General features: G+C 52.7%; 1 protein-coding gene and 1 long non-coding RNA gene across 9 annotated transcripts in view; one reads left to right on the top strand and one right to left on the bottom strand.

The window, feature by feature from the left end:
• The window catches only part of Lrrc20 (leucine rich repeat containing 20), a 101,384-nt gene that overhangs the window by 6,909 nt on the left and 72,034 nt on the right, over positions 1-22,441 (bottom strand). For all 8 annotated transcript variants that reach the window (XM_058577992.1, XM_058577987.1, XM_058577986.1 and 5 more), the window contains one exon: positions 18,619-18,786. In XM_058577992.1, coding sequence (XP_058433975.1) covers positions 18,619-18,786 — 168 coding nt within the window. The remainder of the gene's footprint in view (positions 1-18,618; positions 18,787-22,441) is intronic.
• LOC124076056 (uncharacterized) lies at positions 1,776-10,024 on the top strand. Its single transcript, XR_006846238.2, has 2 exons — positions 1,776-2,188; positions 9,723-10,024. It is a non-coding gene; the product is annotated as an uncharacterized LOC124076056 (long non-coding RNA).

The raw sequence follows: 22,441 nt of genomic DNA, 5'->3' as shown, positions 1-22,441 counted from the left end.
TGCGCTCTTTGTGTCAATGAACTTACTGACTCCTCACAACGGCAGAATGAGGAGCACTGTCATTATCTCCATCTGACAAGTAAGAATGAAGGACAGAGAGGTTAAGTGACTTACCCAAGGGAACACTGCCAGGGGCTAGTGCTGGAAGAGAATGTAGCCAGCCAGGCTGGGCCAGACCCAGGCCCAGTACGCCATCATCCACGGGTACCCAGCCTGGCATGTGCCACCCTCCTGCAGCCTGAGAACCCTCCAAGGAGTCCCCTAAGTTAAGGGAGACAGAAAACAGTCTATGGGTCACATGGCATGTCAAAAACTTAAAAAACAAACAAACAACAATAATAAAAACCCAAACTGAAACAGAAAAGAAAGAAAGGAAGGAAGGAAGGAAGAAACCAGTCTGTGTCTACAGGGTTTCTTGGGCCCTACAAGAGTGTTTGGCTTCCCCAGGCACAGTGGCTCACACCTGTAATCCCAGGGACAGAATGGATAGCTCCATCAAAGGAGCAATGAGTCAGGAGGCTGAGGCAGGAGGATCCTAAGTTTGAGGTCAGCCTCAGCAACTTAGCAAAACTCTGTCTCCAAATAAAAAATAAAAAAGACTAGAGATGTGGCTCAGGGTAAAGCACCCCTGGGTTCAATCAAAGCTCTTGGTTCCTTGGGCCACCTAGCTAGGAACGACCCCCTCCACAGCCCAAGGACATTTTCTCCAAGAGAAGCGAGGACAGCATTACAGGGTTTCAGTTCCCTGTAAGTTCCCAGTTATAGGCATCTTCTGATTTTCCTGGAAATGTACTCAAATTGATTCCAGAATCTTCTGTGCCTCCTTGTTCTGCTCTGGATCCCAGGATAGAACAAATCTGTGCCTTTTTGTCCTGGATACTTTTGCAGCCTGCAGCCCAATAATACCACTACCTTCTTTGGGCGAGGTGGGGACTGGGTGGTGGTGAAGATGCACGAGCTGATCTTTGGAGTCCTACAGACTGACTTTTCCTGACTTTTCTAGGACTGAACTGCTTTAAGCAGGGTCTCTGAGCCTGAGGTGTCTCACCTGTAAAATGAGGTCATACTGCCCACTTTGCAGGGAGGCCACCGGAAATCAACAAGATGCCCGCGTGCAGTCGGCCAGCAATAGACATTCAACAAGGGTCAGTTCCTTGCTCCCTGTTACTAGTCTAGGGCCAGCAGAGCAGCACCACCCAAGACCCAAGGGACAAGTCCACAGAGCTGGTCCAGCAACTAGTCTGAGCTGACCGCTAATGTGAGAAAGAGGAGGGCTAGCCTTGGTTTTCTCCTGGAAGTGCCACAGCTCCCTCACCACCGCCCACAGGAGGTCAGAGCCCCCGACTGGCCTTGCTGGAATCTGAGAGACCCAGCCAAAGAGTTCCTTGAAGCCCTCATGCTCATGGGCTGTTGCCCGGGGTGCAGAGATCACGAGAGAGACCATCAGAGTTGGGAGGACCCTCAAAGTTGAGGACACTGAGGCATGGTGGGAGGAAGCAACTTCTAAAAAATATTAAAAAAAAAAGAGGAACCCCTGGGAACCGATATTTGAGGTCCTATTCTAGGTGGTTCCTCACAGGGATCCACCTTGCAGATAAGGAAACTGAACCTCAGATTCTTGGTGGCCAAGGCCACCAAGCCAGTGAGGAATGGGGGCAGGAGTTCCCGATCCTAAAGCCCATGTGCTCAGCATGCACTGGGGGTGGGGGGGGTGGGGGGGGGCAAGCCAAGGCCAAAGTCTGCTCCTTTCACTGACCTGCAGTCCCCAGAAGTGATCAGGACAGGCAGGTCGCACCAAGCCACTCAACTTGGGCTGGAGCCTGGCTGAGGGCCTCCTGACCTTGACTTTCAAGACACCCGAACTCAGAGATGGGGGCTTAGACCTGCTTCTCCACTCGGTCTCCTCTTCTGACACTGGGGACTACTTGTCCTGGCTCAGTTTCTCCAGAGGGGGCTGAACCGGGGAGTTGGTGAGGACTCCTCCCCTGTTGGACTCTGACTCCTCTGTCCCTCAGCCAGGGAGGCCAGCAGCCTGCAGAGTGGCTGGGCTCCTGAGGGCAGGAAAGTTTCCCTGGAGTGCTGGTGTTGCAGAGCATGGCGCACAGACAGGGGACAGCCCAGCCTTGGAGCACGCACCACCTGGGTCTCAGCCTCTCTTTCCACATCTACACGGAACTAGCCTCTCCAGGTCAGTGGCCTCTTCTGACCCACGCTGCTAAAGGACAATGGAGGCTCTCATAGGTGCAAAGCAGGCAGTAGCTGCATCTCTTTCCCATTTCTTTCCCGTTTGAACCGCTGAAGTCACTCAGGCAATTTAAATCAGATGCGTCAAAGCTGGCAGAGCGAAACAGCAAGGGGTAAGCCCAGGAGGCCAAGAGGGAGTTTCCAGATGAGGTTTAAAGACCACTTATCTTCACAGCATCTCGACAAGAGGGGGCCATGGCTAGAGAGTGGGGGAGGGGAAGGAGAATTGAAGGGGAATTGAATTTGGCAGATGGGAAAAGCGAAGTTTGGAGGGGTTAAACACCCTCCCCTGGCCACAGAGCACACACAGCAGCCCCATGGTCACGAAGCAGGTCTTTGGTCCACCTGGAGAGGAATCTCCACTCTCCCCTCAGTAAGTGGGCCACTCCCAGCCCCAAACACTCATGTCCTGCTGCTCCTCAAATCCCTGCTCAAAGGCCCCTTGGTCCACCTCCAAACTTCCTAGCACTTTATACCACACTCCAGCGCGGGGCACATGGCAACTCGTGCATGTTTGTTCCCTCTGTGAATGTGATACCTAGGACAGTGCCCTGGGGTGCTCAGTGCTTACTGGGTGAATGAATGAATGGTCGTAGCCCCCAAACTAGACCATGAGTCTCTTCATGCTGGAGACCACCCAGCGCTAGGTGCACAGAGGCCCGACCATCACTGCTGCTTCCTCAACTCTGACCACAGCTACGTTCAAGAGTTGGAACCCATCCCCAGTCAGACCCATTCTGTGCACATTTTCCAGACAGGGGCCAGGTCTCAAGGGGCCAAAGTTGTGACAGGACATGGGCCTTTTAGCATTAGTGATCCAACTCAGAGAGTGAGAAAATACTGACGAGCAAAAATAAGTCATTATGTTCTATTATCTGGAATTAATCGCTGCGAATGTGCTGGTAGGTGGCCTGCCCAAATTTTTTGTGGGGGGGCGAGTAGGTACTGGGGATTGAACTCAGGGGCACCCTGAACCACATCCCCAGCCTTATTTTGTATTTGATTTAGAGCCAGGGTCTTGCTGAGTTGTTTAATGCCTTGCTTTTGCTGAGGCTGGCTTTGAACTTGTGATCCTCCTGTCTCAGCCTCCCAAGCTGCTGGGATTACAGGTGTGCGCCACTATGCCGGCTCCAACTGTTTAATGTGTTTATGAGAATCTATGCACACACATGCGTACACACACACACACACACTCACACACTTCTAAAACGGCCTCGTGGATACCATGCCATAACATGCTTGTCTTCATAACATGTTGTAATTATCTTTTCAACTTATAAATTGGTGACATTTTTATGGTCCCATCAGATTCATGCTATGGGTTGTGCCACCTGCTTCCATTGTTGGGCAGTGGGCTTGTTTTCAACTTTTCACTAATCCGGATTATGAGAGGCTAGGAGTCCACAAGGCTTCTGGGGTTTGCTCCATCTCTTTCAGCCAATGACTGCAGAATGTAGAATGTGAGGGTCTAGAATCTTTTTATGAAGCCAGAGGAAGATTCCCTAACTTTCCTGTGGTCCCCAAGTATATGGAGAGGGTGGGTAACAGGCTTCCACTCAAAGCCTTGGGTCCTGGGTGAGGAGTAAGGCTGAAGACTCACTGTCCCATGGCAGAGAAGAAGGACTGTAACCAGGATAGATGGCACACCTCATTTGACCCTCCTCCCAGTGCAGCCAGCCACCCTGGGCTCCTGTATCTGCGGGAAGCTTAGAGTAATCGACAGGAGCAGAATCGCATGGGCAGTATTTACAGAACACTACTTCACTGGGGAAAGCCTGACTCCTCTCACTGATCATTAGCAATATTGACTGGTAAACTCGTTTCATGCCAGTGGGACCAGCCAAGAAGCAAGACAAAAATGCTCAGGATGCTGTACTTCATCTGTGGATCCCCAAGGTCCAAGGGGCACTAAGTCTGAGTCTGAGCCCAGGAGTGTGGCAAGAGGTGGTGATCTCCCAGCACAGAGGCCACCTAGCAGAGGTCAGCCAGCCTCTGATTCCAACCAGGGCTGACCCGCACCTCAGCCTCAGTGTAGTTCTTGGTCCTGGAGACCAAAACCACTAAGATCAAGGTTGTCCTGCTGAGCTGAATGACATGGGAAAATGACAAAATGCCACAGGAGTCAAGCAGGCAAACTATGGAACCTGGCAGGGACACTTCTGGGCCACACTCATACCACGCATTCCTGGCTGGCCGGGAGCCAGGTAGGGGCAGTGACTAAGCCTCCCCCACCTTCACAAGTCCCTGGACCGAGCAGCCCAGTGGGGGTGGGGCAGGAAGTCAACAGAAATAGAATAGCCGCTGCCCTTAGGGACCACAGAAGATGTGCTGGGCCCCTGATGATCCTGCAAGCTGAGTTCCAGTCTCCAGGGAAAGCTGGGGGTGGGGGGGAGGCCTAAGTCTACTGCTGAACAGGCCAGAGCTAGAGACCCAGGCCCCAGTTTGGGTTTGTCATTTAAAGCTTTGCAACCTCAGGCAAGGTTCTGAACCTCTCCTCTCATCTTTAGGATGGCCCTTCTGCTCATGGGCTGTGGGGACGTGAAGGGGACCCTAGGGTGCTCTCTAAGGAGGATGCGGTTACCTAGATGCTGAGAGTGTGGTGGGCGGCCTTGCTGAAAGGACAGAAGAGCCCGTGTGTTCCAAGGATCCACTAATGACTCAGAAACACTCTTGTCCCCTGAAGGGCAAGAGGCAGGGCAAGAAAAATGAAGGAGAAAAGCCCTGGCTTGTGCTTCAAAGTTGGGCAGTGGAGCATGGAGTGGGCCTGTCGGCCACGGCCTTCCTTCCGGAGACTCCTCATTTCAGATGTGACATGCAATCAAGGCCCAATCACAACTGTTCCTTTCAGAGGCAACAGGGTCTTCTCAGCCTCTCTGGAGACAGCCAAATGAGTAACTCAAATTGCCGGGCCCAGGCCTGGCCCTTATCTAACCTCCCATCCTGCACACTCCCCTCCTCCGCTGCAGCCACTCTGCCCTCCCGCTGCTGGGAGGCTGGGAGGACTGTGCCCCTCCCAACCCCCCCAGGCTCTGGCTGACAGGCTCTGGGGAGGACCTCAGAAAGAATGAGAATTTTCCTGTCTCCTCTCAAGTGTTTGCCATTCCCCCTCTCATGGCTGATGGTGTGTGTGTGTGTGTGTGTGTGCGCGCGCGCGCATGTGCGTGCACACACATCTCACCTCAGGATGAGAACCGCCTAATCTGCTGGCGGATGCCAAGTGCCTGGGTCTGCAGGAGAACAGGGACGCAGGGTGGAGAGGTAACGGCCTCTCCTGGGATGTGGCTGGCTCCTTCCTAAATCCTCCGTGCTCGGGAATTAAAGTTGCTGATTCAATTGTACCAGTCTCTCAGAGAAATAAGGCCTCCCTCACAATTGGAAAAAGAAGAAAAGGGCCGGGGTTAACCAGCAGGTGGGATGAGTGCAGGCACCACCCAGGGACCTGCTCCCAGAAAATAAGATGAGCTGAAGGGGAGATGGGCTGGGGATGGGGGTGCAGACTGAGGGAAGTGGCCAGGACACCAATGACGCCAAGGCTCAGAACCCAGGGCAGGTGGTGAGGAGGACTAGCCATTGGCACGCTGGCTAATACGTAACAGTCCACTCCTGGGGAAAAACAAATCAACCCTGATTTGAAGCATTGGTCCATTTTCAATTTCCACAGCCTCACTGTCACTGTAGCTGATTTCAAGCAAGTACCACGAGGACCTCTGCACTCCAACGGCTGGGCCAGCTTGTGTAGCCCACCCAGGTAGGGTCTCGGGCCAAAGCTAAGGCTGCTTCCCCTCCACGTATGCTGAGATTCTTTGGCATAAACTTACCTACTTGGGGATTGGCCCACGGTTTTGCTATCTGTATTCTTAGCTGTCTTATGTTTAATAATAATCATTCTTCTAGAAATTCCAAGTGAGCAGGCTATGCTAAGGGGAACTAGGGAAGGGGGTTCTGGGGCCTGGGGCAGCAGAGCACCATGCTTAGGATCTGGGGACAAACAGGTGAAGGAAATAAGAGGCATGTCCCCAGAGCTCAGCTCTGTCACACTTCAGTCAACTGTCAGCTCCCATGGCTGGGCTTGTCACTCTTCTCCAGAGGTAGCTACATGCACGCCCCCAAAGACACAGGGGGGCTGGTTTTACAGCGTCTGTGGGGGCTGGAATGAGGTCTGAGCAGTGTATGTTTATGGTACTCCCTCTGGGTAGGTACGCCTCCAAGTAAGAAAGAGAGACCCTCTGGCTGGGGCAGAAGGTGCTTGTTGATGGAAGATTCTAGTCTAGCTCAGTGGCTGTCTTCCCTGCTCATTGGAATCATGTGGAGGGTTTTAAAGAATCATGAACCCTGAATCCCACCATTAAAGATTCTGATTGAATTAGCATGGGATACGGTCTGGGACATGGTGCTTAAAAGCTTGCCAGATAATTTGAATGTCAGCAATTTGAGCACCACTGATATTCTCGGTGAAGATTATGAGAGAATCTGGTGAAAATCCTTGCAGAGCCAAAAGTTAATTCAAAATGGATCAAGGAGCTTGATATCAAATCAGAGACACGCCGTCTGATAGAAGAAAAAGTTGGCTACGATCTACAGTCGGTGGGGTCGGGCTCCAAATTCCTCAATAGGACACCCATAGCACAAAAGTTAATAACTAGAATCAACAAATGGGACTTACTCAAACTAAAAAGTTTTTTCTCAGCAAAAGAAACAATAAGAGAGGTAAATAGGGAGCCTACACCCTGGGAACAAATCTTTACTCCTCACACTTCAGATAGAGCCCTAATATCCAGAGTATACAAAGAACTCAAAAAATTAGACAATAAGAGAACAAACAACCCAATCAACAAATGGGCCAAGGACCTGAACAGACACTTCTCAGAGGAGGACATACAGTCAATCAACAAGTACATGAAAAAATGCTCACCATCTCTAGCTGTCAGAGAAATGCAAATCAAAACCACCCTAAGATACCATCTCACTCCAGTAAGATTGGCAGCCATTATGAAGTCAAACAACAACAAGTGCTGGCGAGGATGTGGGGAAAAGGGTACACTTGTTCATTGCTGGTGGGACTGCAAATTGGTGCAGCCAATTTGGAAAGCAGTATGGAGATTTCTTGGAAAGCTGGGAATGGAGCCACCATTTGACCCAGCTATTCCCCTTCTTGGTCTATTCCCTAAAGACCTAAAAAGAGCATGCTACAGGGACACTGCTACATCGATGTTCATAGCAGCACAATTCACAATAGCTAGACTGTGCAACCAACCTAGATGCCCTTCAATAGACAAATGGATAAAAAAAAAGTGGCATTTATACACAATGGAGTATTACTCTGCATTAAAAAATGACAAAATCATAGAATTTGCAGGGAAATGGATGGCATTAGAGCAGATTATGCTAAGTGAAGCTAGCCAATCCCTAGAAAACAAATGCCAAATGTCTTCTTTGATATAAGGAGAGTAACTAAGAACAGAGTAGGGACGAAGAGCATGAGAAGAAGATTAACATTTAACAGGGATGAGAGGTGGGAGGGAAGGGGAGAGAGAAGGGAAATTGCATGGAAATGGAAGGAGACCCTCAGGGTTATACAGTGGAGGGGGTAGAGAGAGAGGAGGGGAGGGGAGGGGAGAGGAGGGGAGGGGGGATGGTGGAGGATGGAAAAGGCAGCGGAGCACAACAGACACTAGTATGGCAATATGTAAATCAATGGATGTGTAACTGATGTGATTCTGCAATCTGTGTATGGGGTGAATGTGGGAGTTCATAACCCACTTGAATCAAAGTGTGGAATATGATATGTCAAGAAATTTGTAATGTTTTGAACAACCAACAATAAAAAATTAAAAAAAAAAAAAGAAAAGAAAATCCTTGCAGAGCATTTTCACCCTGGGATGCTCTACCCCACTGGCTCTCTGTGCACGACTGCGTCCCTATGGGGCCTTGGGAAACCTGCCTCATTACCCTCCACCATTCCCTCCACCCCAAGGGAGCCTCCTTCCGACTAGTCACATGCTTCCTCCATAACCTCCCTGTGGCTTTCAATCTTCCTGCAGTTAATGTGTGAAACCCTCCTTTCCCTGCTCAAAGCGCTTGCTGAATAGCTGGGGATCTAGAGTGAGATTGCTTGCGTTGGAATCCTGGCTCTGCCCACACGATATGACCTCGACCAAGTTCTTTTTTTTTTTTTTTAAGGAGAGAGAGAGAATTTTAATATTTATTTTTTAGTTTTCAGTGAACACAACATCTTTGTTTGTATGTGGTGCTGAGGATCGAATCCGGGCCACACGCATGCCAGGCGAGCACGCTACCACTTGAGCCACATCCCCAGCCCTTGACCAAGTTCTTTAACCTCCCTGTGCCTCAAGGTGGTAGGGAAGGTTAAATAAGAGCATCCTTGAAGAGAGCTTATAGAGAAAAGCTGAGCAGAAACTGGACGGTCACCAAACACCAGCTATCGTGGCCCCCCTGGTGCCAGGAGCCCTGCAAGAGCAGAGCATGTGCCTTGTTTATCTTTGTGTCTCAGCTCAGTGCCTGGCACCAAGTAGGACCTTCAGCCTGAAGCCACGTCCGTGCCTCCGCCAGCCTCTCACATCTGATGAAGGCATCCCTGCCAGGCTGGGCTCAAAGACCCAGAGCGCGAGGCTGCTCTCCAGCAGTCTAGACAGAGCCGGGGCGGGGGTGTGGGAGACTGGCAGGTGAACAGAGCTTGGAAGTGTTTTGTTGTATTTTAAACAAGTGTCAAAGAATTTCTTACTGTTTGCTGGTGGACTTCCAGCAGACTGCCAACAGGATCCCGGAGAATTGGAAGTTCTGGTTTATCAAGGCTTCACCTCACCACAGTGGTTGGCACACAGAGTGCCATTTAGGCAGAGACAAAGTATATGAAATGTCTTTTGCCCGGACTAGGATTGCTAGTTCCCCGTGGGTGGACGCATGACGGGCAGGGGCTGCAAACAGGAGCTGCTCTTGGCCTCAAGCAGGGGGGCTCCGTCTTATTTGTACTCATGGCTGTTGAAGCCTGTCTGCTCTCCCCCAGGCCCCCCTGTGGGCAAGGCTGCACAACCAGCAGGTGCTCCCAGCACTAATGACCGCCTCCGCCTGAAGGACACCCCCACCAATTGTGCATCACCTGTGGGCACAATCCAGCGCTCTGTGGGTGCTGGGCCAGGGATTGCAGTGCAGAGGGGCTGCGTCTGCTGTGACGAAGGAGGCCACCAGCTGGGAGGGCAAGTCATCCTTCCCTGGGAAGTGGGCTGTGCTCAGGGGGAAATGCCAATCCCATGCCCAGGGAGGCGGAGCTGCCTTTTCCCCTCCAAGACAGGAGACCCAGATCCAGGGACAGGAGAGAAGTGCTGTGGTTTGGTTTTGTCTTCCAGATGTACCCGCCCAGAGGGTCCCTGTCTAGTCACATCCTTGCCAGGCTTGGAGGATGCACCATGGCCACCACCTCTTCTCAGATACCAAGTGACCATCTCAAATCCCTTTTACAGATGATGCATGAAAGACCGAGAGGGAAGGAAGAAGGACCCCCACTGAAGGATATGGAAATATCCTTTTAAACACATGTCCCAGGCCCCAGGAAGAAAAGGAGGACAATGGGTTCCAGGGACAGAAGGAAAACATGGGCTCTGGACTCCCTCAGTATCCTGCATCTACAACTGTCCCCCCGACTGCCCAACACATTCTGCTGTGAATCAGTCTCACTAAACCCTATAAAGCTCAGATCCCTCTTGTACCACTTGCCATTTTTTCTCTTGAAAATGTGCTTAATAAAGCATGGCTGATCCGTCGAGGTCTGTCTCTCTCTCTCTTCATTTTCCACTAACTGCCAGGTCCTGGCGGCAGACTGCCATTCTGTTTTTCTTTTTGCTGTTGTTTTGTTTTTCTGTGGTGCCGGGGATCAAACCCAGGGCCTCACACATGCTAGGTAAGTACTCTACCACTGCGCGGCACCCAGCCTGCCATTCTGTACTGCCCCAGCTGCTAGCTTTAATCTTTTACACTACATCAGGGTCACTGTGGGACCATGGGCAACTCCCCAAGGTCTTGCCCAAGTCTAACAGTCCATGATTCGATTCGGCAGGCCCTGCTCCGACCTGCCCTCCGTGTCTCCCCTGTGGTCTGTTATTCTCCCCATTTTCCAGAGGAGGACTGGAGACTCTGAGAGACTGAACACCTTGCTGGAAAGATAAGCCCACACTCCCTTGAGCCTTTGCAGTTAGGATCAGTCAGTCAAAGCTGGAGTGGTAGCAGGTGTGGGTTTCTGCCTCAGTGTCCCAGAGCCACGCCCAGCTGCAGCAGCCTCCAGACTCCCCCACGCAGCTCTGCCAAACGTCTCGGCCTCCAATGTTGCCCTATGGCCTCCCGTTCTCTGCCTTCCTGATGATGGGAGTCACTCCCTCCACTGAAGCTTTCCAGTGGCGGCTTTCTGAGTAACTGGTGGTCGAGGCTGCAACCCCTGCGATGGCATCGATGCTCTTGTAAGCACCTAAGTCCCCGCATATCCCTTTCACTTAAAACGCCACGTGGCTTCTGTTCCCTGGTCTTCCTGAGCAGGTGCCTGGGGGATCAGGCGCAGCACATGGGGAAGGAGCTTTGTAACCAGAAGGCATCACGTGTGCCTGTGGGGGGTCCTCATAATTATCTATGCAGCCATGACTTAAGGGGCTCCTTTAAACACACACTCACATGGGAAAGAGTTGACCATCTTCTAGAAGTTCACAGAAGGACCTGCCACTTTATAACAGTGCACTGCCACCACTGGATCCTCTGACGAGGGTGGGGAGGATACAGATGAGGACTATTCTCACTTCTCAGCTGAGGAGGCATTTCCAGTGTCAGGACCACATGCAGATACTAAGTGGCAAAGCTGGAATCTGAACATAGATCTTCAGGTCCCCAAGCAGTACCTTTCCCACCATCCCTAAAGTGCCAAGTGGGAAGTCCCTCACCTGTCGATTACCTCCTCAGCAGAGATGATTTGTGAGCCAAATGGGACCCAAGAGCAGGGGCAGAAGTGACAGATCAGCATGCTTCAAGTTGTGTGTATGGCGAGGGGGAGGGGCTGGTGCACAGTTGCACTGGGGCCAGTCACTCACAATCCTTCAGAAGGACAATGGTGGCAAGCTCTCCCTGGCCAGCTCACCCCTGCCCTGCACCCTGTGGCCCACTGGTCAACCTCCCTGAGCAGCATCTTCTGACGCCTGGGCACGAGCAAGAAGTGGTCCAGCAGGCTGGAGGGCAAGGGGTGAGGGAGGCAGCGTGCAGCCAGGATTGGAGTGGACCAAGTGGCAGGAGGACGGGCACCTGGCGGGAGGTGACCACAGCAAACCCTGAATCCAGGGGAGAAACTGCTGTCCCTGCCTGCAGATGAGGCAAGGCAGGCTGGCAGAGATGGGCTGGCCTGTTTGTGCTCATGAATGTGCCCCCTGGGCCCTTCCTGCTATCGAAGTCCAGGCAGGGAAGGCGCCCGGCAAGCGCTGGCTGTGAAGAGTGGTCAGGGGTGAGTGAAGATGGACTGGACGCAGAGGCTTTCGCCCAGCAAGGGCCACAGCCTGTCAGGAGAGGAGCAGAAGGCAGAGGGGAGGGGCCCAGATGTCTGCTTTTGTATCACCATGGGGGGCTGTGTCCCTTTCTGTGCCACCCAGAGAGAAGACAGGCAGGCAGGCCCCGGGGAAACACTGACAAGCCTTTTTTACCCATGGTGTAGCTGCCTCGTGGGCCCAGGGGACGTTCTGAGAGCAGCTGGTGCCAACAGATCTTAAGCTACATCCACAGGGTGGCAGATCTGAGGACTCCCGCTCTGCCATCCGGCCTGGGAGGAGGCAGGACTTTGGGCCTGAGATGATTTGTTTTAGCCAAGATCCCTACTTCCTGCTGCCCCATGCTGCTGAGGGCTGCTGGGTCTACAAGGTGGGCAGCCAGCTGGACCTCTCAGCGGAGCTGAGGCCATGGCGCGGTCTACTTTAACATGACACCAGGGAGGTGGTCTCTCCCACAACACCTTTGACGGAGTAGGACCAGGACTTGGCTAACCCTCAAGCAGTACGAGGTAGAAAATGGTGCAGCTCAAAAGAGGCGATGAGTGAGACTTCACATGCAGTTTGTTTCACAGTCTGAGCAGAGGCTGCGGACAGAGGAGCTGTAGGTGCCAGAGGCCACAAAGAGTGCCATGTGCTAATCCACACTGACCGGACCCAGATGTCTGCTTTTGTATCACCATGGGGGGCTGTCTCCCTTTCTATGCCTGGGGTGTGGGGGGAGGCAGAGGAGGGCAAGAGAGCAGCGACTCTGCTTTGGCCTTCTTAAGAGCTGACAGCCTGACATGGCAGGCAGGAAGCTGCAGGAAGAAGTGTTTGCTTTTGCCAGCAACCCCTCCCCAGCTACCAAGGCCTTGCAGTGTGACCCCTGCCAGGGAGCGCAGCTGTCCCTGCACCTGCAGGACTCTGGCCATCCCTAGATAGAGTCCATCCCTGTGCACCTGCCAATTTTATGGGGCAAACAGTTGTGGGGAGTCTAGCAGGCATGTGGCTTCACTCATTCTTCCTTATAGCCACAGAGATTATGATTCAGAAAGTAGAAAGTGCGAGAAAGAACCTAAGGATATGCTTTTTTTTTTCCCCCCCATATGGGGGATTGAACTCAGGGGCACTTGACCACTGAGGCACATTCCCAGCCCTATTTTGTATTTTATGTAGAGACAGGGTCTCACTGAGTTGCTTAGTGTCTCACCATTGCTGAGGCTGGCTTTGAACTTGTGATCCTCCTGCCTCAGCCTCCTGAGCTGCTGGGATCCCAGGCGAGGATATGCATTTTAATAGACACTTGGGATCATGGGGTCATGGGCTCTGAGGAACATACAGCCGCAAATCTGCACTTAGGAGGAGCAGTTGCGCTTGGGAGGATGATGAGGCCGTGAACAGTGAGCTGCCTCCAGATGCTGATGTTTTAGGAAAATGCCCTGAAGGAGCTCTTCTGAGTGTCACGCACACAAACGGCCTGCAGATCTTGTTCAGGTGCAGACTCTGATTCAGGAGGCAGAGCCTGAGGTTCTGAATGTCTATCAAACTCCCAAGGGATACCTGGGCTGCTGGATGATACTTTGAAAAGCAAGACCCAAGCAGGGTTTCTCAAACTTCATGCCTCCAAATCACCACAAGGGAGACGTGGCTTGTTGACAGTCTGCTGCTACACCGCCCCTCCCCCCAAGTTTTGGATTGATAGGTTTGGTTTGGGGCCTAAGAATATGCATTTCTAACCTGTTCTCAGCTGCACTTTGAGAAATACAGGCAGGGACAATGAGAAGTGAAAAAGTACAAGAGCCAAATGAAGCAAATGCAGCCCAAAACACCCCTTCGCAACACAGAGGCTCTTTCTTTATGTGCTATTGCTCCAGTGATGGTTTTTTTGTACCAGGGATTGAACCAGGGGCATTTAACTGTTGAGTCACATCCCCACCCATTTTATTTTTTATTTAGAGACAGGCTCTCACTGTGTTGCTGAGGACCTGGATAAGTGGCTGAGGCTGACTTTGAACTCGCGATCCTCCTGCCTCAGCCTCCTGAGCCACTGGGATTAGAGGGTGTACCACTGTGCTCAGCTCTGGTAATTAAATTCTTAACTAGAACTTGTTTTCCTATGCTCTTTTGCTCTCTCTGGAACAGGGAGCGTGCACAGAGGAAAGAAAAACAGGGTATCAAGGGCTATGGAAAGTAAAATTCTCATTTAGTCGAAATAGTCTCCTGCTTAGCAAAATGAAGTCTCCCTAATATGTGATTTTCTCTTCACTCCCACTTGTTCCAGGACTGAGTTGCTATGAAGCAGCCAAGTACTTATGAGCAAGTGGGGAGAACTAATGACTCTCCTGTGCCCACCTTGAAGCATATGTGTCAGCTACTGTGGTGAAAAGGCTGATTTCCCAGTCTTCACAGGTTGGGTGACCCATTATGACCCCATGTCATCACTCACAGACTAAATGCCTCACCTCACCTCCTCCCTCATGCTCTGGGGAGCTGCCTCCCACAAGGTCACATAGTCAGCCACCCCCTGGCAGGGGCATCCTCATTCTGGCAGGCCATGGCACATCTCGCCTCCCTGCAGCTATGACCAGGTCCTCTCTGGTAGCCTCGTATTGCTCACAGTAATGCTGTAAGCACCCTGATGTCAGGACCTGTCACTCATTGGTCTTTATACCCCTACTTGGACAGAGATTGCCTTTCACCATGTAGTCTTGTTCATAAATACTTAAAACCTTCCATATATAGTTGGCTCTCAGTCTCTGTGTTCTGCATCCAAGATTGAGCCAACCAGAGATGGAAAATATTCAGAGAAAAATTGCATCAGTACTGACAGGTACAGCTATTTTCCTTGTCATTATTCCCTAGACAGCGCAGTAGGAGAACCACATATACAGCACTTACGTTGTATGTGCTCCAGAGAGTATTTGAAGGGCACCAGAGGGTATGCTTAGGTTATATGTAAATACTTGCATTTTATATAAGGAAATTGAGTATCTGCAAATGTTGGTAACTTTGGGGGTCCTGAAACCAAACCTGTGGATACCAAGGAATGATTGCATCCTTCTGGTTTGGAAAGTAAAAGAACCATCCACATCTCAGAAACTTGTAAGTGGCTATTGTCTGCACTACACTACAAACCTGCTAAGCTACAAACCCTTTTCTCCCTCTTAAGAATGTCCAAACCAGCCAGGTGCAGTGGCCCATGTCTGTAATCCCAGCAGCTCAGGAAGCTGAGGCAGAAGGATCACAAGTTCAAAGCCAGCCTCAGGAACTTAGCAAGGCCCTAAGCAATTCAGAAAGACTCTGTCACTAAATAAAACAAAAAAGGGCTGGGGTGTGGCTCAGTGGTCAAGTGCCCCTGAGTTCAATATTCCCCCCCAAAATGTCCAAAGCAAATAGCCATGTCCTGACATCCCAGTCTCCAAGATCCCAGGAAGCTGCTCATTCCCATGGGAGGCATCTGCTGCTGGGTGTGTGTCAGGGTGCCAGCTGCAGGAGGTAAGATGCCCCCTGACCTGCTCCATTTCCTGTCCAACTGAACAGCCCCAGACCTTCAGACCAAGAGGATTTGGCCAAAGGTAGAGGGAATGGTAAGACATGAGGAAGGACTTCCAGACAGAGAACACAGGCTATGCAGGGGGCGGGGGACAGGGATGAGAGGAAGACTGCATGAGTGGTTGGGAGCATGGGCAGGGGAGGACAGGTGGCTTGGTTGGCCAAGAACAGACCCCCACATCTCCGTGAGACAACATGTAGGAGTACCTTTTGATACTTTTCCGCCATGACCTATAATAAGAAGTACAATTTTTCATCATGACTCAGAATACATACCTGTGAATGCACATAGTAAAACTGAAATTAAAAGGCACAAAATAGTAATTATTATGCTCCGTGTGATGTACCCTGGCATTTTCTATTCTACTCCATTTAGAAATTGATGGTCTCAACCCACTAATTTGACATTACAATTCACTCGTGGATCACAACTTGCAACTTGAAATAATCCACCCTTTTGTGTCCCCACTATTTTAGAGGAGCTTCAGGGCTTTCAACTTCCTGCTCTACGCCATGCTCCCAACCCGCTGAGCACCTGCTGTATGCCAGAGGCTCACTGCCGCGGGAACGGGGAACAGGTAGCTCCCAAGAGGAGAGGACACGACCACCCTCACACAGAGAAGGGTCCCACATACAGACCAGAGGGCTGACTGCACGGGTGGCAGCAGCAAAGGCAGCCACATGTCACAAGACAAGAGACGTGAGGGCACTCAGCCACCCTGAACACCAAGGACACAAGAGAAGTCTGTTCCTTGCACCCTGCGGAGGACCCAGCCTTGTCCCCTCCAGGGAATGAAGCCCTTGATCCTCCTCTTCCCCCAAAATGGCCCAAAGATGGAGGAAGATCAGAAGCAGCACTATTCAGGAACAGGGGGTGACCGGGGCAGGCCGGAAGCTCCTTCAGGAGGTCCCTCGGGTGGAGTCCTTCTGATGGACCTGAGGGCTTGCTTCAGAGCCCCCCATCTCTTCTCTACTCATTGTTCTAAAGCTTTATGACAACTCATATGTCTCAAAGTTCTCTCTCATAAAAATCTGGTCTTATTTTTCCAATGCCCTGAGGACTCAGAAAAGAGAAGCCACTGAAGGCGCCCAGGCTGCTGCTGATCATCCCAACGAGATCCTGCAGGAGATGGGGACAACCTGGAAAAGTCCAAAGGGCTTGGCACAGTCCTCACCACCGCTGTGGCTCTAGGCCCCCACCCAGCTGCCCTGCGCTGCTTGCCCCCGTCCACGGGGCTGTGAAGGGTGGAGCGTGGCCCTCTTACTGGTGTGGGAAGAGAGAAGCCACCCAACGAACCAGAACGGATCAGGGAGAGGGGACAGTGGGGAGAGTCCAACCAGGGGACAATGACTGCCTCCATATCCCTCTGGGGGCCGAGGGAAAACAACCATGGCCTCCTGCCATGGAGTGGCCTCCCTGGGGTCTGCTGAGCATCTGTTGGACAGGCGCAGCTCCCCCAGCCCTGCCCCTGTTCTGGCATCTCCATAGACCCCAGAGCTGGCCCAGACTGGGCTGCAGGAGGCTCGATTACCTGACCAGGTGTGCACAGGCACTTGGCCATGAAGGCTGGTGAATCATCTGTCAAATGGGGGTGATCGCCCTGTACGTGCCCAAGTATGCACAAGTGTCGTGGGTAACCTACAAGACGCTTCTATGAGTAGTCATTACTGTCACTGCAGAAGGCAAGGAGCCAAAGCAGCCTCTCTCTGCTGAGGGGCTGTTGCTCTGTCCTGGGAAGGGAAGCAGTAGGAAGTCTGCCCCCGAACCCCACTGCACACTTTGTGAAAGTCACTTCATGAACTGCAGGAGGCACAGATGCCCACCCCACCTGCTCCCCTGCTGGGGGGACAGTCCCCTTCTCATCTCTGTCCTTCTTGGGGTGGTCTTATCTTTCAAGAGGAAAGATGAGAAGAAACCAAGGTACAGAGAGCTGACGTGAGTCTTCCAAGGCCACAGTCGGGAAGTGGGGATGCCCCAGGCCAGGTCCTGTCCCACCCTCCTGCTCAGCTCTGGCCTTGGCATGGCTACTAAGGCCCTTGCTGGGTTCCTGTCCTACTGAGATAAGCAGTGGAAGGAGGCAGAGGCGCAGGAAGGGCCTTCGTGACAGAGAGGCATGGGAGGGAGGACCCGGCAAGGAGGGCCTGGCCAGAGTGCAGGGGCCAAAGGGCCCAGCAGCCAGAGCCTAGAGGCCAGGGCAGCTCAGGAGGGAGCACTTCTGGGCATGCTCCTTCTGCTGTGCAGAGGCCCAAGTGACTGGTGAGCTGGCCCAGGCACAGGCTGCTCAGGGACCCTGGCCTTGGAGCTCAACACTGAACCACAAGTCCCTCCCCAGAGGCTTCCCAGAGGTCAGGCAACAGCCCCGGAACCTCACAGGTCAGCAAGGCCTATGGCCCTGCCCGCAGCATCCCTGACAGATGGGCACTCACCTCCGGCATGAGGCACAGGCCACTCCCCACCGGAGGGCCCAGACCACTTAAAAGGCTTTGCTTTTAATCAAATGGCATAATGACTGTAAAAGGACTTAGGAAAACAGGAGCAAAACTGAAGAGGATTAGAATTAACACTGGTGACACGAGAACAGCATTAAAATTAGAGGCAAAATGGGAGGGTGAAAGGGGTCAGGGCAGCTGAAGGAAGGGCCGAGGAGGAGAGGACGCGAGGAGACCCTGCGACCCAGCGGGCGCCCGCTTCTCTCTGGGGAGATTAGGCTGCTAGGCAAGAGGACGCGCAGCTCTGCAAGGTCCTGATGAGGCAGCAAGGTGTATAATTGCTGCCAGAGGAGGGAGGCCGCTCCCCCCCACACTCCCCGCTCAGCAGAACCTAGCCCCCCGGGGCTGCTGTTTGCAGAAGGCACACATCAGACACCATGGGTGCCCAATGGTGAGGGCCCTGGGAGGCTGGGCTCAAAGAGGACCCTGGTGTACCCTGGAAGGCTGTTCTGTCCAGTGGTCCCTGTTTTGCAACAGGGAGGAGCTCACTGTGAAGGCGGGAAGGCAGAGGGGGTAAGCGTACAGAGGGCACTAGCTGAAGGTCTTGGAGACATCTGGAGACTCAGAGAGGGACCGCCTGTGGTCCACAGGGGCCCAGCTGGTTCAGGGACACACTGTAGGAAGCTCTGGCTATCTACCCCCCAGTGAAAGCCAATGCCCAAGTCATCACCTGGCAGGTGGCAGGACCACACACTGGTCACCCTCCCAGGTCCACTACTCTATGCTCAGGTTTCTTGGACCAGTAAGCCCATGCTTCCCCTCAGGCCTGTGACAGCCCAACTCCAGAGCCTTGTGCCCTGCAGGGGCTAACGTGGCAACTCACCCACGATCTCATTCTCCTCCAGATTGATGGTCTCCAGCGAGGGCAGGGTGGTGAGCTGCTCAGGGAAATCTTGAAACTGATTCCGAGACAGGTCAATGACCTTGAGGTGCTGCAGGCTGCCCACCTCAGTGGGCAGGCGGTGCAGGAAGTTCCCCTCCAGGTGGAGCTCTACATGGGGGAAAGGAGAGGAGGTGAGAAGGGAGCTGCCCAGACACCGCGGTGACTGCTGCCTGGTGGTGGCCTAGGCTCAGCAAGGAAGCCCCAGGCCCCAGAGGAAGTCCACTAATTGGCCCACTCCACGTCTGCTGACCCTGCGGAAAGACTGATGTTCCCACCACTGCCCAGAATCTGCCATCATTCCAGAGGAAGCTACCTGCTTCTGGCTTTAGAATGAAGGCTCTCAGCAGAAGCCTGGGCCTGGACAAAGAGCCAGGATGTGCTGGTTCCCATCAGACAAGGCCTGGATGGGGTGGGTCAGGATGGGAAGCTCCCCTAAGCAATCCCACTCATCAAGACCCTCTTTGCTCCAGGGGCCACCAAGGGCAGCCAGTGTTTCCATGTCATGTGTCCTTGCTCCCTGCCCAGTCACAGGCAATGAGCCTTGGCTGTATTCCTGCCCCAGAGCCTCTGCTACGAAAGCTGGCAGCAGCCCATAGTGGAACCTGCGGGAGAGGGGCTGGGCCAGCGGGAGTCCTCCACTGGGAACCTGGCCCGGGCAGTGCTGAGGTGGACCCCGGTGGAGGCTGAAGCGGAAATGCCTGATAGAGGCTGGGGAGGCCACAGAGACCCTGTGCAGTGAGCGAGCAGGGTGAGGGGCAAAACCAGGGTCAGTGACACAAAGGGAGGATGATGCAGGGCTACAAGAGGAGGATCAGGAGTCCCCACTGCCTGGTGCAGACCCCAACTGCGCACATACAGCCGTTCATGCAGAACGTCACTCGGCCTCAGTTTCCTCATCTGAACAAGAGAGCTGATGCTCATCTCTGCCTGGTAGGGCTGCTGGGCAGGAGTCACAGAGCAGGGGTGACGAAGCCTCGGGGTGGGGTGTCCTGTGCGCCATCTTGAAAGACTTCATCATTTTGCCCTTGTAATTTTGTAAGGAGTGCTAGGGTCACGGTGCTGAGCTCAGACCTGGCCTGCCTTCCTGCAACAGGCCCTTGGCAGCTGCTCCCCTGTTCCCTGGGGCCCCAGGACCTGCCTGGCCTCCCCCTTCCCCTCCCTGCTCTGTGACTCTTGCAACCCACCACTCCCAGCAGGGAAGGTCCAAGTCAGGCCTCTAGGTCTGGTGCTATATCTGGGTGGAGCATGGTGACAACTGGTAGCCCCTCCTGTCTAGGGCTCAAGGATAGCAGCACCACGGTAAGCTTGGTGGGTGACCTGCTGGAGGATGAGTCTTGGACGGAGTGAGCCTCTCACCCACACCTGACCAGGTCCTAGCAGGTCCTGATTCCCAGGTTTAAAGATCCTTGGAGTTGCCCATCTGCTATGGCTTAGGGTGGGGGGAACTTAGGAAGGGGAGACACCTGGCTCAACTTCCCCAACCACCCCTGGCCAGGGAACAGAACAGTAATCTAACATCTGGTAGGAGCAAACACCTAGCCACCGTCAGACCTGAGCGCAAGTGTGCGTGCGGGGAAGGGAGCTAGGCACTTGTGAGTCTGCACCAACTCTCTTCCTCCTTCCACCCTCCTAGGTCAGTGTCAGTCCCCTTGTTCAGATGACGAAACTGAGGCCCAAATGGGTCGTGAACAGCTGAGGACGGCACTGCTGGGGTTTGCCCTCAGGCAGCGGGGACTCCCGATCCCCCTCTTGGCTCGAGTTGCTCCTTCTGGCCCACTCAAGGCACCCCTGGAAATGAGCCACACAGCACAAACCGTATAATTTCTTGATTTTGCACGATGGTTAAATGCTCTGATAATTGCACTTAAAGCCAGCATTCTAAAACACAAAGACGAATGGCAAAAACTCATGCTAAGTTTTTATTTTTCCTTGCTTTGAATGACATGAGATAGCAAATGGAAAACACCCCAACATTCTAAGGACAGACAGCAGAAGAAAGGGAAAAGCTTCCTATGGATTTTTAAGGCACTTTTCCCGGAACAAGAATCCCCTGTCTAAGCTCATGCTCACGCTGAGCTCCATGATTAAAGCCTGGCTTGCAGAGTCACTCTGAGGGTTCCCCACGGTGAGCAGAACCCCTGCCTCCTCCCCAGGGCCTACACACACACACACACACACACACACACACACACACATACACGTGTACAGAGGGCAGGCAGGAAGTGCATCTGATTCATCTTGTCCCTACAACCAGCCTCCTGCAGGGTACCTTGAGGTCACTCAGCAAATGTTTAATGAGTCACAACTCTTCTCCCCTCAGGAGGCAAACATAAGGCAGGGGAGACATGGAGTGCCTCCTGCCGTCCCATCCTTGGGGACATCCTGAACTCAAGTTCCATCTGATCACCTAGGTTGCCTTCAGCAGTCAGGTTCTGAGATAACACCACCCTAATCAGAAAGCACCCCATCCAGGCCACCATTAGAAGGTCCCAGGGGTGGAGGTGACCCTGGACAATATCTAGTCTGGTGTTTCCCAAGTGTGCCTTTGCCAACAGCATTTCCTTGAGCACTCCGTGCAGGCTGCTGCCTCAGAGCCTTGAACTTGAGGTTCCCTCTTTTAAATGCTCAGGACCCATTTACATACAAGGCTATCTATTGTGTCTTTACTGATTAAAGACAAGTCGCATCATCTGTGTCTTTACTTAAATGTCTCCCTGCTAAATCCCCTCCCCCTGATTGCTGTCCCCTTCCCCTGCAGAACTGACCTCAGCAGTGTCCACTGCTTCCTCTCATATTGACCTGTTTGGACATATTGACCTGTTTTCTCCTCCTGGGAACTCAGGCTGCACACACACACACACACCAGGCTTTGCCCCAGTTGTAGAAAAACACAACCCCCGCCCAGTCCACAGAGGGCTCTCCATAAATATTTGATGAGCACACAAATGAACACATCGATGAATTTCAGTACTAAAATTTCTGCCTCACATATACCATCATTTTTCCTTAAATTGATTTGTTCTTTTTTATTTATACAAAAAGAAAAAAATTGTTATTGCTTTCTCAAAAAATAATGTTGTTCAGTTCTCACTGGACACTGCTGCTGCAGAAAGCATCTGGGCTCCAGGAGATGATCCAGGTGGAAGGGGGTGAGGAGAGCACATTCCAGGCAGGGGCAGCTGCTCTGCGGAGGCTCTCAGAAACCACTTCCCCCTGAAATGGGCTCTCCATGAGAACAAATCCCGATTTCCTGGCTGGTTGGTGTTTCTTGAAGCTTTCATGTTCTAGGAACATGTGGCCACCATCTGTGTGGTTTGGCTGCCCACGACACCTCCAATCCCCAGTCCACAACCTGTCTGCCATCGAAGCCTAAAACAGGCCATTTAGGGAGCCAGGCTGGCCCGGCCCGGGTGGCGGTCCTGGGAACTGAACCCAGGGGTACTCAACCACTGAGCTCAACCCCATCCCCAGCCCTTTTTATACTTCATTTAGAGACAGGGTCTCACTGAGTTGCTGAGGGCCTCGCCAAGTTGCTGAGGCTGGCTTTGAACTCGTGATCCTCCTGCCTCAGCCTCTTGAGCCTCTGGAATTCCAGGTGAGCGCCACCGCGCCTGGCTCACAGGGCATTTTTGAAGACAGGATAGAGCTCTGCTTGCAGGTGTTCAGTGCTGCAGACCAGGCAGTAGCCAGTGTCCCTGAATGACCAGGCTTATTTTCATTTCCATATTTGGGAATATCAGCGTGCTTATGTCCCCACACCCTA

Source organism: Marmota monax, unplaced genomic scaffold, assembly GCF_021218885.2.
Source record: "Marmota monax isolate L192 unplaced genomic scaffold, Marmota_monax_Labrador192_F-V1.1 WCK01_AAM20220418_F8-fsc00019, whole genome shotgun sequence".
In the NCBI taxonomy this organism is placed as follows: Eukaryota; Metazoa; Chordata; class Mammalia; order Rodentia; family Sciuridae; genus Marmota; species Marmota monax.
This window is presented reverse-complemented; position numbering and strand designations above follow the sequence as displayed.